The sequence below is a fragment of the Manis pentadactyla genome, chromosome 3 (genome assembly GCF_030020395.1).
Source record: "Manis pentadactyla isolate mManPen7 chromosome 3, mManPen7.hap1, whole genome shotgun sequence".
Taxonomy (NCBI): Eukaryota; Metazoa; Chordata; class Mammalia; order Pholidota; family Manidae; genus Manis; species Manis pentadactyla.
Genome location: NC_080021.1, coordinates 160,115,448 through 160,133,199, shown reverse-complemented (window position 1 = coordinate 160,133,199; position 17,752 = coordinate 160,115,448). Strand labels below are relative to the sequence as shown.

The 17,752-nt window shown below is 33.3% G+C and overlaps 1 protein-coding gene across 6 annotated transcripts in view; it reads left to right on the top strand.

Moving 5' to 3' along the window:
* KIAA2026 (KIAA2026 ortholog) overlaps positions 1–17,752 on the top strand; it is a 138,440-nt gene that overhangs the window by 70,910 nt on the left and 49,778 nt on the right. For 5 of the 6 annotated variants that reach the window (XM_036878823.2, XM_036878824.2, XM_057498649.1 and 2 more), the window contains 2 exons: positions 8,518–8,597; positions 17,018–17,107. In XM_036878823.2, the coding sequence (XP_036734718.2) occupies positions 8,518–8,597; positions 17,018–17,107 (170 nt within the window). The remainder of the gene's footprint in view (positions 1–8,517; positions 8,598–17,017; positions 17,108–17,752) is intronic. The other variant, XM_036878820.2, reaches the window with a different exon arrangement.

The window sequence follows — 17,752 nt, the reverse complement described above, 5'->3', positions numbered from 1 at the left end:
AGGTACAGATTAGCCCTCCATTGCCCAGGTAATTACCCACTGATACGAAGATGAACTTCTCTCCACCCCTGAGGAATGATGCAAATGCACCAAAGCCATATAGTTCTTTTCTACCTCTTAAAGCCTATTGATATGTAGATGTACTAAAGACAGCTGAGATATTCTGAAAATATTACAATTTTACCCACACATTTAAGTAAGTTAATCTTTTTGATCTTCAATTATTTCACATTAAAATGAGGTATTACCTGCCTTGGAGGGTTGTTTTGAGAATTAACTGAGATAATTTATATAAATCACCTTAACAAGTGTATGACACATAGAACACTCTCAATAAATGTTAGTTTTCTTAATTTTTTTTTAAATGGCATATTTGGACAGTTTACTTTTTTTTTCCTTTTTTTTTATTAAGGTATTATTAATATACACTCTTATGAAGGTTTCACAAGAAAAAAAAATGTGGTTACAACATTCACCAATATTATCGTGTCTCCCCCATACCCCATTGCAGTCACTGCCCAACACTATGGTAAGATGCCACAGAGTCACCATTTGCCTTCTCTAGGTTACACTGTCTTCCCCATGATCCCCCCCACACCATGTGTGCCAATCATAATACCCCTGAATCGCCTTCTCCCTCCCTTCCCACCCGCCCTCTCCCACCCCTCCCCCTTGACACCCGCTAGCCCCTTCTTGGAGTCTGTGAGTCTGTTGCTGTTTTGCTCCTGCAGTTTTGCTTCGTTGTTATACTTCACAAATGAGGGAAATCGTTTGGTACTTTTCTTTCTCTGCCTGGCGTATTTCACTGAGCATAATATCCTCCAGCTCCATCCATGTTGTTACAAATGGTAGGATTTATTTGTTTCTTATAGCTAACAGTATTCTGTTGTGTATATGTACCACATCTTCTTTATCCATTCATCTACTGATGGACACTTAGGTTGCTTCCATATTTTGGCTATTGTAAATAGTGCTGCAATAAACATAAGGGTGCAAATGTCTATTTGAATCTGATAAATTATATTCTTTGGGTAAATTCCTAGGAGTGGAATCCCCAGGTCAAATGGTATTGCTTTTCTTAGTTTTTTGAGGAACCTCCATATTGCTTTCCACAATGGTTGAACTAGCTTATATTCCCACTAGCAGTGTAGGAGGGACCCCCTTTCTCCACATCTTCTCCAACATTTGCTGTTCTTAGTCTTTTCAATATTGGCCATCATAACTGGTGTGAGGTGCTATCTCATTGTGGTTTTTATTTGCATTTCCCTGATAATTAGTGATGTGGAGCATCTTTTCACGTGCCTGTTGGCCATCTGAATTTCTTCTTTGGAGACATGTCTCTTCAGATACTCCACCCATTTTTTAAATGGGTTATTTGCTTTTTGGGTGTTGAGGCATGTGAGTTCTTTATATATTTTGGATGTTAACGACTTGTTGGATATGTTATTTACAAATATATTCTCCCTGCCTTTTTGTTCTGTTGATGGTGTCCTTTGCTGTACAGAAGCTTTTTAATTGATATAGTCACATGTTCATTTTTGCTTTTGTTTCCCTTGCTCGAGGAGATGCATTCAGAAAAAAGTTGCTCATGCTTATTATCCAGGAGATGTTTGCCTGTGTTGTCTTCTAAGAGGTTTATGATTTCATGACTTACATTCAGGTCTTTGATCCATTTCGAGTTTACTTTTGTGTATGGGGATAGACAATAATCCAGTTTCATTCTTTTGCATGTGGTTGTCCAGTTTTGCCAACCCCAGTTGTTGAAGAGGGTGTCATTTTCTCATTGTATGTCCATGGCTCCTTTATTGTATATTAATTGACCATATATGCTTGGACTTATATCTGGACTCTCTAGTCTGTTCCATTGGTCTATGGGTCTGTTCAGCCTGTGCCAAATTGTTTGATTACTGTGGCTTTGTAGTAGAGCTTGAACTTGGGGAGGGTAATCCCCCAGCTTTATTCTTCCTCCTCAAGATTGCTTTGGTGATTCGGGGTCTTTTATGGTTCCATATAAATTTTGGAACTGCTCTAGTTCGTTGAAGAATGCTGTTGCTATTTTGATAGGGATTGCATTGAATCTGTAGATTGCTTTAAGCAGGATGGCCATTTTGACAATATTAATTCTTCCTATCCATGAGCACAGGATGTGTTTCCATTTATTGGCATCATCTTTAATTTCTCTCATGAGTGTCTTGTAGTTTTCAGAGTATAAGTCTTTTACTTCCTTGGGTAGGTTTATTCCTAGGTATTTTATTCTTTTTGATGCAATTGTGAATGAAACTGTTTTCCTGATTTCTCTTTCTGCTAGTTTATCATTAGTGTATAGGAATGCAACAGATTTCTGTGTATTAATTTTGTATCCTGCAACTTTGCTGAATTCAGATTTTAGATCTAGTTTTGGAGTGAATTCTTTAAGGTTTTTTATGCACAATATCATGTCATCTGCCAACAGTGACACTTTAACTTCTTCTTTACTAATCTGGATGCCTTTTATTTCTTCGTGTTGTCTGATTGCCTTTGCTAGGACCTCCAGTACTATGTTGAATAGAAATGGGGAGAGTGGGCATCCTTGTCTTGTTCCTGATCTTAAAGGAAAAGCTTTCAACTTCTTGCTGTTAAGCATGATGTTGGCTGTGGGTTTGTCATATATGGCCTTTATTATGTCGAGGTACTTGCCCTCTATCCCCATTTTGTTGAGTTTTTATCATGAATGGATGTTGAATTTTGTCGAATGCTTTTTCAGCATGTATGGAAATGGCCATGTGGTTTTTGTCCTTTTTGTTGATGTGGTGGATGATGTTGATGAATTTTTGAATATTGTACCATTCTTGCATCCCTGGAATAATCCTACTTGATCATGATGGATGATTTTTTTGATGTATTTTTGGATTCAGTTGCTAATATTTTGTTGAGTATTTTTGCATCTATGTTCATCAGGGATATTGGTCTGTAATTTTCTTTATTTGTGGTGTCTTTGCCTGGTTTGGTATTAGGGTGATGCTGGCCTCATAGAATGAGTTTGGGAGTATTCCTTCCTTTTCTACTTTTTGGAAAACTTTAAGCAGGATGGGTATTAGGTCTTCACTAAATGTTTGATAAAATTCAGTGGGAAAGCCGTCTGTTCCAGGGGTTTTGTTCTTAGGTAGTTTTTGGATTACCAGTTCGATTTCGTTGCTAGTAATTTGTCTGTTCAGGTTTTCTGTTTCTTTCTGGGTCAGTCTTGGAATGTTGTATTTTTCAAGAAAGTTGTCCATTTCTTCTAGGTTATCCAGTTTGTTAGCGTGTAATTTTTCATATATTCTCAATAATTCTTTATATTTCTGCGGTGTCCGAAATGATTTTTCCCTTCTCATTTTTGATTCTGTTTATGTGTGTAGACTCTCTGTTTTTCTTGATAAGTCTGGCTAGGGTTTTATCTATTTTGTTAATTTTCTCAAAAACCAGCTCCTGCTTTCATTACTTCTTTCTATTTTATCCTTTTAGATTTTATTTATTTATGCTCTGATCTTTATTATGTCCCTCCTTCTACTGACTTTGGGCCTCACTTGCTCTTCTTTTTTCTAGTTTCATTACTTGTGAGTTCAGACTGTTCATGTGGGATTGTTCTTCTTTCCTGAGGTTGGCCTGTATTGCAACATACTTCCCTCTTAGCACGGCCTTCACTGTGTCCCAAAGATTTTGTGGTGTTGAATTATTATTGTCCTTTTTATCCATATATGACTTGATCTCTGTTTTTATTTGGTCATTGATCCATTGATTATTTAGGTGCATGTTGTTAAGCCTCCATGTGTTTGTGGACTTTTTCGTTTTCTTGTGTAATTTATTTCTAGTTTCATACTTTTGTGGTCTGAGAAGCTGGTTGATACAATTTCAGTCTTTTTGAATTTACTGAGGCTCTTTTTGTGGCCTGGTATATGATCTATTCTTGAAAATGTTCCATGTGCACTTGAGAAGAATGTGTGTCCTGCTGCTTTTGGGTGGAGAGTTCTGTAGACATCTGTTAGGTTCATCTATTCTAATGTGTAGTTAAATGTCTCTGTCTCCTTACTTATTTTCTGTTTGGTTCATCTGTCCTTTGGAATGAGTGGAGTGTTGAAGTCTCCTAAAATGAATGCATTGCATTCTGTTTCCCCTTTTCATTCTGTTAGTATTTATTTCACATATGTTGGTCCTCATGTGTTAGGTGCATAGATGTTTATAATGGTTATATCCTCTTGTTGGGTTGACCCCTTTTTCGTTATGTAATGTCCTTCTTTGTGTCTTGTGACTTTCTTTGTTTTAAAGTCTATTTTGTCTGATACAAGTACTGCAACTCCTGCTTTTTTGTCCCTATTAGTTGCATGAAATACCTTTTTCCATCCCTTCACTTTTAGTCTGTGTATGTCTTTGGGTTTGAAGTGAGTCTCTTGTAGGCAGAATATAGTTGGGTCTTGTTTTTTTATCCATTCAGTGACTCTGTGTCTTTTGATAGGTGCATTCAGACCATTTACGTTGAGGGTGATTATCAATAGGTATGTACTTACTGCCATTGCAGGCTTTAGGTTTGTGGTTACCAAAGGTTCAAGGGTAACTTCCTTACTATCTACGAGTCTAACTTATCTCACTTAGTATGCTATTACAAACACCATCTAAAGGTTCTTTTTTTCCCTCTTCTTTTCTTCCTCTATTCTTTATATATTCGGTATCATATTCTGTATTCTTTGTCTGTCCCTTTTTATTACCTCTGGTGACAGCTATTTAACCTTAGGAACACTTCCATCTATAGCAGTCCCTCCAAAATACACTGTAGAGATGGTTTGTGGGGGGTAGATTCTCTCAGCTTTTGTTTATCTGGAAATTGTTTAATCCTTCCTTCAAATTTAAATGATAATCTTGCCAGATAGAGTATTCTTGGTTCAAGGCCCTTTTGCTTCATTGTATTAAATATATCATGCCACTCCCTTCTGGCCTGTAAGGTTTCTGCTGAGAAGTCTGATGATAGCCTGATGGCTTTTCCTTTGTAGTTGATCTTTTTTCTCTCTCTGGCTGCTTGTAATAGTCTGTCCTCATCCTTGATCTTTGCCATTTTAGTTATTATATGTCTTGGTCATTGATTTCCTCAGGTCCCTTGTGTTGGGAGATGTGTGCACCTACATGGCCTGAGAGACTGTCTCCTCCAGATTTTGAGGTTTCAGCAATTACTTCCTCAAATTCACTTTCTATCCCTTTTTCTCTCTCTTCTTCCTCTGGTACCCGTGAAATACGAACATTGTTCCTTTTGATTTGGTCACACAGTTCTCTCAGTATTCTTTCATTCCTAGAGATCCTTTTTTCTCTCTGTGCTTCAGCTTCTTTGTATTCCTGTTCTCTAATTTATATTTTATTTATTTTGTCCTCCACTGTATCTAATCTGCTTTTAATACCTTCCATTGTGTTCCTCAACGATTGGATCTCTGTCCTAAATTTGTTCCTGAGTTCTTGAATATTTTTCTGTACCTCCAGGAACATGTTTATGATTTTTATTTTGAAATCTCTTTCAGGAAAATTTATTAGTTCATTCTCACTCAATCCTTTTTTCTAGTGTTGAGATTTTTTGCTTTGAACCAGGTTCCTTTGACAGTTCGTATTTGTATGTGGTGCCCCCTAGTGCCCAGAAGCTCTACTTTCTGGAGCTGCTCAGCCCCTGGAGTGATGTTGGGGGTTGCAGGATAGTCGTGCTGGTGCCTGGTGGGGAGGAAAGAGCTGTTTCCTGCTTCCTGGCTGTTATGCCTGTCTCCACTGCCAGAGCCAGTGGGCCAAACACACAGATGTAAGCCTCTATGCTTTGCATTTGTAGTTACTTTAGGCGGGGCTTCCCTCTGGCTGGCCCGATATCAGGGCAGGGTTTGCCGGTTTGCAAGCCCAGAGCAGGCTGGCTGGAATGTTAGTTTTCTTACTACCACTCCTAACTCACGTTGTGGAACTCTTTGGTAAATTACTTAAAGTCATTGTCAATGTTTTCCTCATTATAAATGGGCTCAAATGAAACCTCAGAATTGAAAACAATTCTCGCTTTTAGAATTGTAAGCAGTCTATCTTCAGTTGTGGAATTTCTGATGAAAAGTGTAGATTATGGTATTTCAGAATCATTTCTCATAACTTAAAATATGCTAAATGCTGTTAATACCAATGAAACATGTGATTTCTATCTCAGTAATTCACAACTAGTAAGGAAGAGAAACATAAACAGATAATTATAAAACTTTGTGTTAACGTTAATATATGTACAAAGTAGAATGGCAGCACAAATGGTATGAACAAGGAAACTAAGATAAAGGAGGAAAAAGTAAAAGAATTTGAAGGTTGAAAGATAATAAATATTTGTTTAGATTCTTATCTTAGTTCAGCTAAAGGAGATAACAACTAAATCACCATGTGCCTAGTAGTAGTCTAACTCCACGTGTTTTAATTCATTTAATTCTCACAAAGAAGGTCCTATCATTATCCCTGTTTTATAGGTGAAGAAACTGTACAAGGAGATAAAGCAATTTGCTCAGACTTGTAGCAAGTAGGCAATTAGAGCTGGTCTTAAAACCCAGGTAGTTTAGTTCCTAAACTCAATCTCAAAACCACTACACAATACTACCTCCAGTTACTTAACAATATTTAAATACCCTAAATGACATGGTGAAAGCAGATAACTAGTAACCATCTCCCCTGCTTAATCTATTCAAATACAGTAGCTGCTAGAGCTAACTGAGATTTTAGTACCTGAGTTTAGTGCCTGTGTGGCAACAATAGAAACATTTGGAATTAAAAGGATGAACTCTGTTGTGCTTATAAGTACAAAATCAAATGTTTTATAAAAAGCTGGTGGAACAGTGCTGGGGGATGGGGTGGAGGGGTAGAGATTAAGGAAGGATTTCATTTTCTAGAAATCGCAGTTTTTATAGGCTTACCAGACTTAGATTGGTAAAACCATTCATTCTTTTCCCATGAAATTTTAAAAATGGTGAAAGTAGTGTATAAAGGAAAGGTGTCTTGGTTTTCAGATTCATGAGTCCCCTTGAGAGGAGGTACCTCTTGCACCCAATTTAGAAAAAAATTACTAGTTGTATACAGAGATAAGAATTGAAGCACTTTTCCCTGAATATTGCTTGTTTAGCAGCCCACCCACTTAACCTATTTTTGTAGTTTAGTTCTGGTATAGATGCTAAGTACAGAAGCAAATAACAGTGATGAGAAAAGAAATACATTGCTATTTTAATTGAGTTGATTTTAAATGTCAGATGACAGCACGTTGGTAATTATTAGAACAACACAGCAAAATCCATGTGAACTTCAACAACTCAAAATTTATAGTAGTTCAAACATATAGTATACATGCATTTTATTGAGTAAAAAATTAGAAATTAGAAAAATGATCACACAGCTCTATGATACAGTTAAAAGGGAATACAAAAGAAAACAATTATATTTTTAATTGTGCCTACAGAAAAGAAATTGCAATCAAATCGACTTTTCATTCTAGAAGATCTTATCCATATATAACAAAATGTTTAGAAAGGATCAATAGAGATTATATGGAACAAAGTTGCTTTATGTACTTACTCATTTTCCCTTTTTGAAAAAATAGTAACTTCTAAGCTGATTTTAATCCACAAATAATTGCGAACTAAAATTAACTTTTTAAAGTATTTCAGGTTAAGTTTTTATTCCCTTACATAGATTATAAGCTCCTGGAGGACAGGGTTTCCAATTTGTAATTCTTTGTTGTCCCCATAAATTGTATAGTGCCCTATATGTCATATTGGGAAATTAACAACCAGTTTATTTATTGATTTTGCTAATTATAAATGGGGAAAAAATATTTACCATAACATGTCCCTTACTAAAAATAGAGGTTATATGCATTTTTGCACCTCTCGTCAATAAATCCAAGAATGTAGGTTTATTTTTTCCAGTAATTTCTGATTGCACAAATGACTAGGTTGCACTTTAAAGGGAGATGTTTACCTTGTTTTAAAACTGGTTATTGAACACTGCCAAAGGCAGCCCATTAGGTGAGTGCAGAGCTAAAGGGACAGAAAAATCTTGTTTCATAAACTACTGAGAGGATTTTCACATTAGGCTGGCTAAAGACCATAGTCTTTACAGTATAATTCTGTGCAAGTTCCTGAATGCAGCAGAAGTCACTGTTAAAGGTAAGGTTTTTTCTTATGTAATGGCATTTTGAGTTGTGAATTAGGTTTTAACAGAGCAGTAGTAATGTGACTTTTGCCAAATCTTACTGCAATAAATTCTGATACTGTGCAACACATTGGAGATTATAATAGTTTGGTTCTTATTTAAAGAAAAGTTTGTTAATATGTCTGTTACAGGTAGTTATAGTTTAATGTTTGCTTTTACTGGGGCTTGTTTTGATTCATCATTTTTATTTGACTCACTAGAAGCCATCTGCTAGTTATACTTTAACTTTCAAGGTTCTATGTAATTTGGTTTTTGTTAATAAAGTGCTATAAACAGCATTATGAAGCTTTTCTCTTTTAATCTTGAAAGGAAAAAAATCCATATCTAAAAAAGCAATCACAAAGAAGAAGAAAACTGTCACAAAGTCACCTACTGTACCAGAATTTCAGGTAAATGTTTCAATTTTGTCTCAACATTATTTGGTTTAATTTTTTGTTTTAGTATTTATGTCATTCCTCAAGAGATAGGCTAAATTCTACTGTATCACATGTACTTTCGATGAAACATTTCCAACTATGACTTCCTTACCTGCAAGTACATACCTTAAGATTTAATCTGCTAGTATTTAAAAAATGTTTACATCTATTTTTTTACCTTGATAGTCAGAAATCTCTGTGGTTTTTTTGTATGTGCTATATACTTTTTTGTAGAAGTACTTTAATAGAAATATATGTATGTATAAGTAAATGTGTAAATGAAAGTCTTCCAAGAATAAATCATAATTTGTACATGGAATATGGCCTAGGTAATACATTTTCATTTATTTGGGCTCTATACAAATGCTAGACTACAGATCTTTTAACCTTAGCTATATATGAACTTGAGAGAGTATATTAAAGTAAAGGTTAATCAAATGATCTTTAAACATTCCTGCAAAAAGAAAAAAGCAGTTATGTGTACTGCCTTATGTTGATGTGAATAGTTTTTGTTTGTAACTGATAATAGAATAAGAGAATCCCATTAATGCTTTTATTTTCTATTTTATAAAAGATGCATTTTCTTCAATAAATGATTCTTCTCTTAAAATTTCTTTGGATTAATGTGTCCAATACATTTTCTGAAGTTTTATAACCTAATACTTAATTGCCAAAAATAAAATTAATGTTAAATTGAATTTCTGAGTCTTAAGAAGGAAATAAAAGAGTAATACTTACGAAAATATGTGACTTTAGCAGTTACATATATCCAGAAAAGTAGAAACATCTATTTTTCAGTAAAACTATTTTTGGAAGTGTTTTTATGGAAGTTACTAATTGATGAAAGTTTAATATTTTTTAATGAACAGTGAAAGAAGATGTTTTTCTCTTAGCATTTTAGAATATTTTTAATGACATTCTTAAAATGAATTACATACATTTCTACAAAAATCCTTTTATGTAAAGTAACCTTGCTTCCAGCATATTCAGTAAAAATATGTGTATTTACTGTTTACTTAGAGGCCTTTCTAACCATTGCTTGTACATATTGTTTAATGCTGTAATAGTACGTTGTCATTTTTCCACTGATGTCATGCTAGCCTTTGCTGTTTCCCCCACTCCTTTTTTAGTCCCTCAAGTGCTCATCCTGAGAATATAGATTTTAGGAAAGATTTGGCCTCTTTTGATATTTGTCTCCATACCTATAAGTGGATGAGTTTTAAGTGTAGAGAGTGGCTTAAATAAACATAGATACTGATTTTTAAATTGCAGATGGTATTCATTAGTGAGGCACGAAATCAGTTTAGTGAATTACATGACCAGCATTTTTTTAAGCTAACAAAATTAGGAAATTGTAAGAGTGTGTCAAATATAGTAATGCCAGTACTGTTTCATGAAATTTTTGGTATGTTGTACTGGCATGCAAGTAACATGTAGTTTTGACCATGGGTGGTGAGCAAAAGAATTTGAAGAGCACTATCTTAAGCAATGCTTTTAGTGAGATAATTGACCATTTGCGTATCACTCTCAGAAACTTTAGGTCAAAAGTACATGTTGTGCTAGACTGAACTATTTAAAATAAAGTCCCCTTCCTGGTTCTTAAAGTGTCCTAGAGTGTGTGGGAAGGAGGGTGGGGGGCGGTGTTTTGGCTGGGGAATAGGCTTATGAGAACAATGGTTCTTAATGCCTAGTTTACAATAGCAATGCCATGGTATTACTCATAAAGAAAATTGACAGCTGTCTCCCAAGAAATAGGTCATTTTGCTTCAAATAAGCAAAGACTAGGGAAGATACGAGTTTTAGTCACTAGTAAACTTTACTGTTACATGCAAAATCTATGGTTTTGCTTCTCAAAATAATTTTATGTAGTTTGTTTCTTTAATTATTTGAAAGTTCCCCACATGTAAGAAGGATTGACTATTATTATATTTAAAAAGTGAATTTATTTTCTTACCAAAAGCTCTAACAATATGACATTTAGCACCTCTGATTCTACAAATTATTCATTTTATCCAATTGTTTTAAATATCATTTCTAGTGTTAAACTTAAAAATACTTTGTAGAAATGTTGGAAGATTTCCTTCATAGTATTCATTCTAAAATATCTTACTGCTGAAAAATAATGAAACTATTGATGAGAGTTGTTATATCCCTTTTTCAAAACCTGACTTACTTGCCAAAAGACTGGTTGCCTTTAAATTGATAGTTAATCATGCTTAGATAGAAACATATCCAGGGATTAAATTGTGAAGTTTTTTTTTTAAGTCCTAGTGAATGAAAAAGGTGAATCCTGCTTTGACCTCAGTTACTTTTTAATTATGTTGACTTTTTGAAAGCTAGAAATCAAGCTTGCCTATTTACTTCAGGAAGAATCTGTGTTTATTTATATACACACCTAATATCTATACCTCAGGTTATGAAAAGAATCATCCCACCCCTACTTAAAATATACAGTGTAGGTATTCAAATGATGAATTTATTTGTGTGGGTGTGTATTATAAAGGGACTAACCATATCTGTGTCACTTCATCCTAAGAGTTATGTCAGTGGTTCTCAAACTTCAGGTAGTATAAAAATAACCTGATGCCTTCATTAAAAATGAAAATTCCTGGGTGTTATCCTCCAAGGTTTTATCTTTGATTCAGTGGATCTAGTCTAGGTGGGTACCTGTGATCTGCATGATAGTTAAGCATATGGATTCTGAAGCCAGGCTACTTGGGTTGAACGCCAGCTTTATCACTGTGTAACCTTGGGTTAAGTTATTTAACCTTTGTGCTTCCAGTTCATATGTACAATGGGGTAATAATAGTACCTACCTCAAAGGGTTGTTGTGAAGATTAAATGATAGAGCTTACTGTCTTATCTTTATTCTTATTCTTTATTTTTTCAAATAATCAGATGCCTCAGACAAAAAAATAACTATTAAGAGTAGGAAAATCAATTAAGAATTGGCTTAAAAGCACTCATGATACTTACCACTTTTTCAAGCTATTTAAGACCTTGAAATAAATCTCAGATTTGGTCATATTTCATAAATCATAGAATATTATGATTAAGCCTATATGAAATTGCAAAGTGAAAAGCCAGATAATAGTATTTGCGTCATTATATTTAATCAGAGGGAAAACTTACGCTTAGCCCTATTGTAGTGTTTTGATGAGTTTTACAATTGTTATATGGGGAAATTTGTCATATTTTTTTTAGTTAACAGTAGTTGCAAAAAGGAAATCTTTTTATTTTTAGTATTTAGCATATTAGTGATTTAAGCTTTCATATCAAATTTAAGTTATTTTAACTTCGCTAAATCGACCGAGCTTTTTTAATTTTTCTTACCAATTTGATAAGAAAAAACTGTTAGATTGAAATGTGAATATCAGTTTTCTTAATAAAATTAGTTTTTAACAAAAACCAATTTGTTGAATATTTGAGATAAATCTAATATTGTATGAATTCTCTCTGTACACAATTATAATAAAGTCATAGAAAGTACTTTTAAAACTTATTGTGTCAGGTATTAAATAAGTTTTCTAAATAATCTAAGAGCCTTAGTTACAGTGATTTTGCTTTTCATTGATAACCAGTCTTTCATATAATGTGTAGTTATTCCTGTTCCATATGTATAACTTATTCTAAAGGCTACTGTGCAGAGGAAATCCAGAATCCATCTGCTAAGACCTAGACTTAGTAGTATTGTTCTCAAATATAACCATAAACTCACTGATGCTTAACATAGTTCTGAAAAAACTATATTTTTTCATTTAACCAATGGAGAAACTAAGGGTATGAATTAAAGTACTACCCAGTGTAACAAATTGAGACCAAAATTAAAATTAGAGTTTAACTGTTTCACTATTTTAAGGATCTTTAAGACCATATTATTATTTTGAATTTCTGCATCTTAAAATGAGTAATATCAAGTTCAGCTTTTTGTTTCACTTTTAACAGCATGGATTTTTACTTAACCCTTAAAATTCTTTCAATTTTTAAATATAGTGCATTGAGAGAAACGTCTGTTTTTAATTATATAGTATAAAAATATTTAAACTTATTAATCAGACTTATTTTTCATATTACATGTGATGTCATTATTTGCAGGTTTCAAAATAGTTATTGCTGGTATGATTGTCATAAGAAGTGAGAAGGGATTTTCCTGTCCTTATTTAACAGATGTTAGTGTAATTTAATTACAATATAAAATTTGAATTTACAGTATGCATTTAGTGTTTTGCTTACAGTTTTTATAATAAATTAGAGAATTGCTTTATTAGAGTAGCAGCGAATGAGATTCATTTTGTGCGAGCCTATTCATTTTGATTTTTCCGCATTGTTTTCCCTTTGCTTTTTAATCTGATTTACTGTGTTATTTTATTTCTGTTTGTTACCTTATGTTCTTTTTGGAACAAATAATGTAAATATCTCTCAAACCTATTAGTTTATACCCAAAGGGCATAGTATCTAGTTTGTAAAAGAAATAAACTAAGAAATATTTATTTTGTAATTTTTCTGAGATGTGATTTAGGAGTTCTTTTGATCTCTACAGGACCTTTCTTCCCTACCACCTACATACACACATTTCTGCTTCTTGAGTTGAGGAGAGGGCCTTGTAATATTTACCATCTAACAGAAATGAAAGTTTCTTTGTAAATGAAATCCTAAAACTATGATACACGTTCAGTTGTTAGATTTGTTTGTTTTGTTTAGGAAGATCCTTTAAGGATATGATATAGTGTAGAGGGTGGGTAAGTCCTAGGTTCTGCAGTTTATTCTACCAGTGTCATCTTAGGCTACTTTATCTCTGTGAGTTTTAATTAGCTGTATAAGAATTGAAGGTACCATTTTAGCCTAGGTCAAGGTTTACACCAAATTACATAGTTTTAAGTCCCTTTCAGCTTTAAGATTTGTGATTTTATGGCTCTGTCATGAATTAAATCATGTAAAAGGTTAACTTGATGGAGAGTGTGACAGCCTAGAGAGGTTCCTCCTGGGGAATAAAACTCTTCTGGTAGTTAATGCAGTATGACTGAAAGTGTGACCCGCACTGTAATCCGAGCTGCTGTGGGGCTTTGCTTTTCACCCCGGAGGTCTTTGAGCCTCAGATATATTTTTCAAATTCAAGGTAATGAGAAGGAGGTTTTAATAAGGTGTTTTGCTTTGTTCAAAAAACGCATCTGTTCTCCTTATTAAGGTGAACTTACTGTATTCATTTTATTTCCAAAAGTACTGAAGTTGAGTTTAAAGGCCACACGTATAACTTACTTTGTAAAAGAGAAGAAATAGAGAATGTTTATGACCAAGTTGCCAAAGATATTTTCTTCCAATATTAGTAAGAAAATTAAAATCACATTCCTATGTAAGGATTCTCTAATAGCTTAACTTGACTGTGTATTTTGGGTATCTATCTTATGTATATATTATCTACATGTAGAGAGAGACATAGATGTATGTTAGTATATAAGGAATATAAATTGTTACGTAGCTTTTAAGTCATTTAAGATAACTTCAAGGTAAATGTTGCTAAAAATATTTTGATCCTCAAATTCAACAAAATATGTTTGAGCCATGTCATTTATTTTAAGGAACAAATGTCTAATCAGTGTGCATTTATTTTATGCAGCTACATAGTTGGCCATTCCACTGCTTGATCATCAGCATTTCTTCCATAGTTCTAGTTTTGGCAAATGGGAGTGTGTAGTTTGTAATAAATATCAGATGCAGTGCCCTACTACATCGTGTGCTGCTGTTCTCTACTCCAAATATGTTTAATTCAGGTTACTTAAATACATGTCTTTCCTGCTTTCAGTTTGGAATTTTACAGATAATGCTAATCCCCTATTTGGAAATTAATCTTTTTGAATTTTCATACTTATTAGCTACATAGTACCAGAATGTTTCAGTAACCATACAGATATATAATTCATATACATTTAATAACTTACTGCTCAAAGTGTGATCTACAGACCATACTTGGGTACTTGTTAGAAATGCAGAATCTTAGATCCCACTTCAGACCTACTAAATCAAAAGGTATATTTTAACAAGGTTCCCAGATGATTCTTATACACATTAAGTTTGAGAAGCACTGATTGAGTACAACTTAATATGTAAGACACTTGAAAATGTTATATAGCTCTTAAGCTTGGAAATCATTCATGGTTTGACTTTAGAACTGTGTTATCTATTCCTTGAAATGAAATATATTTGTTGATCTTGACTAATGGCTAATTAAAATACCTTAAAATTTTAGGGTATGCTTAGTTGTAGGGGTACATGTTTTAATTGTTACTGTAGGTCTCTACAAACTACATGCAAGATGTATCCTTATTCCTTGTACATGCAGACAGCTAACATGCAAGTGAAAATTCCTCTGACCTTTGCCATATGTGCAAATGAAAATCTGCACTGTGATATTAACTAGTACACCAAGTTCAGTGAAAAGGGGTATAGCCATTTGCAAGGTCTGGGACAAACTTGACATGCAGAATGACAAGCTATACAATGGGAAAAAGTTTAGTTCCCACTGAGTATTTACTAAAAACCTGGTGTGGGGCCAACATTGTGCTGGGACTTTATAGATAAAGAAGTTGAAGACTTTATCCAGTTGTAGAGGCAGTTACATAGTTAGCCAGTCTGCTGCTTGTTCATCAGCATTTCCCCCAAAGCCCTAGATTTGGCAAATGGGAACATGTAGTTCATAGTAAATATCAGCTGCACTGTTCTACTGTGTCATCATATACTGTTTTCTACTCTGAAATTGTTTAGTTCAGGTTACTTAAATACAAATCTTTCCTGTGTTGGGTTTGAAATGATATAGATAATTCTAATGATAACTAATACTAATTATTTATGGTATCTGTGATAATTTTTTCATAACTTATTAGGTTGAACCATATTGCCATTTTTGTAGATGAAAGGCATATCAACAATTTCATATGGTTCACCCTAATAATAAGGAAGTTTAAGGAACTCCTTATCTCCCATTCACTTAGTAGTCACTAGGAATGATCTTGCAACCCACTTTTGCTTTTGTTGTTTTCTTTAAAAGAAAGTATGCCTTTTAGGAAAACAGTACCCTTACACAGAAATTAATGTTAAACAAGGGCTGATAAAATTAATGGTGAATTAACAGCTTTAGAAGTATAGATTATTTTTTAACTATCACACAGTATAAACATTATAACAAGACTTTCTTTAAAACTTTTCCTCTTATGTAGTTGCAGGTTTATTTTAGAAATCTTTCTTTTTCACAATAGATTTCTTAAATACCAGCTTAAATTATTTTAGGAAAAAAGTTAAATGTATTGAATTACAGTTGAACAACATGAATTTGAATGGCACAAGTCCACTTATATGTGGATTTTTTCCAATAAATCTATTGGAAAATTTTTGGAGATTTGCAGAATTTGAAATACTTTAAGAATACAGTATAAAATATATATAGCATACAAAATATGTATTAATTGATTGAGGATGTTACTGGTAAGGCTTCCAGTCAGCAGTGGGCTTTTAGTGATTAAAGTTTTTGGGGAGTCAGAAGTTATATGTGGATTTTCAACTATGGGAGTCAGCGCCCCTGACCACCACATTGTTCAAGGGTCAAGAGTAATTGGGAAAACTTAGTATAATTTTACAAGAACTAAATTGTAGTTATTAATTATTTTGATGTTGCTAACACCTCACTGTTTAAAACTTGAGTAATTAAGCCAAACCAGTTTGATTATTAATAACTAAAAACCAATTTTTTTGGCTATTTGCCAACATTAAAAAGGTGAAATAAAATGAGCACACAATTGTAAAAGGAAATAGATGCTATCTGTGGAGAATGTTTTATTAAAGAGTACTAATAAGATCATGTTAAGAATGTGTACTTAATTTCACTTACTTCTTTGAATATATTACATACAGTTTGTCCTTCATTATTAGCAATCCCAACAAAATAATACAATTTGTTTGTATAGTTAGCAAACCAAAGCAAAGGTATAATACAGTTCTCCAAGGGTGTGTTTCTTCACCTACTAGGAGACTGCCTGATGAAATATTTCTTAAAGGTGATTCAGTAACCTGTGAATCTAGGGTGAGTTTCCAGATCTTTGTCATTCTGGGCTGAAAGTTAATAATGTTAAGAAAGTACCTGGATTATAAAGCAAACTGAGAGGTGGGGATGTGGGTTGAAACCACCAATGTTGAAATTTCAGCTATTTTTATACTAAGCCTGAAGTTCATACATCATAACAAGTAATATCTTTTAAAATATTAACTGCGGAGCTTTCTTTGCTTTTTGCTATTACAAAGACAAATAATTGTAAATTCAGTGTATGTTAAAACAACTTCTGTTACCACATTTTGGTTGTTTTATATTATGTGTTATCAAGCTGTGTTTTTGTGTTTTATTTTAGCTTATTTGCACTAATCTTGATGAACTCAGGGAATTAATCACAAAAATCGAGAATGAACTCAAAGATCTGGAAAACAGTAGAAAAAAATCGGTAGGTGTTGATCCAAAAGTTCTGTCTCTTATTGTCAGCATTAAAAATTTATTCCTGCCTTTTTCTAAAGCCTTTTTTATCTTGTTCTCCTGGATTACATAAAAATTTGCAATGAAAAATAGAAACATTGTTTCATTTCTCCTCTGTGGTTTAGTTTGCATTTTTAATAGACGAAAATGGTGCTGGGGCAAGTAAATTAATTTTGTTTGCCTGGTTTATATCAGGTATAGTTTTAGATATTTCCCAATAAACTGTTTGGTTGTCTTCCAATTGGTAGTTTTTTGGGTAATGCTTACTTTGCAAATAATTCTTAGTTGGTAATTATATGCTTTTAATGGAACTTTATTGCTTAGTAAACAAAATTTTAATTAGATGTGACATACATAACAAATATAAATTATGTAATCCTGCCCCAGATGTTTTTAATGCATACTAACAATACATGTTTTTTAAGAATATTTACCAGCTGAAGGTCTTTTTTTTAGCTTTCACTACATATTCTAAATTCACAATTAATCTTTACCTTCATTATTGTTCTTGAGGAAAAAGAATATAAGGGCATTATACTTATTCACTCAGCACTTGGTAAAATACTGAATTATGTTATTTATGAAGTCAATAATATCAATTTAACTGGCATTTAGA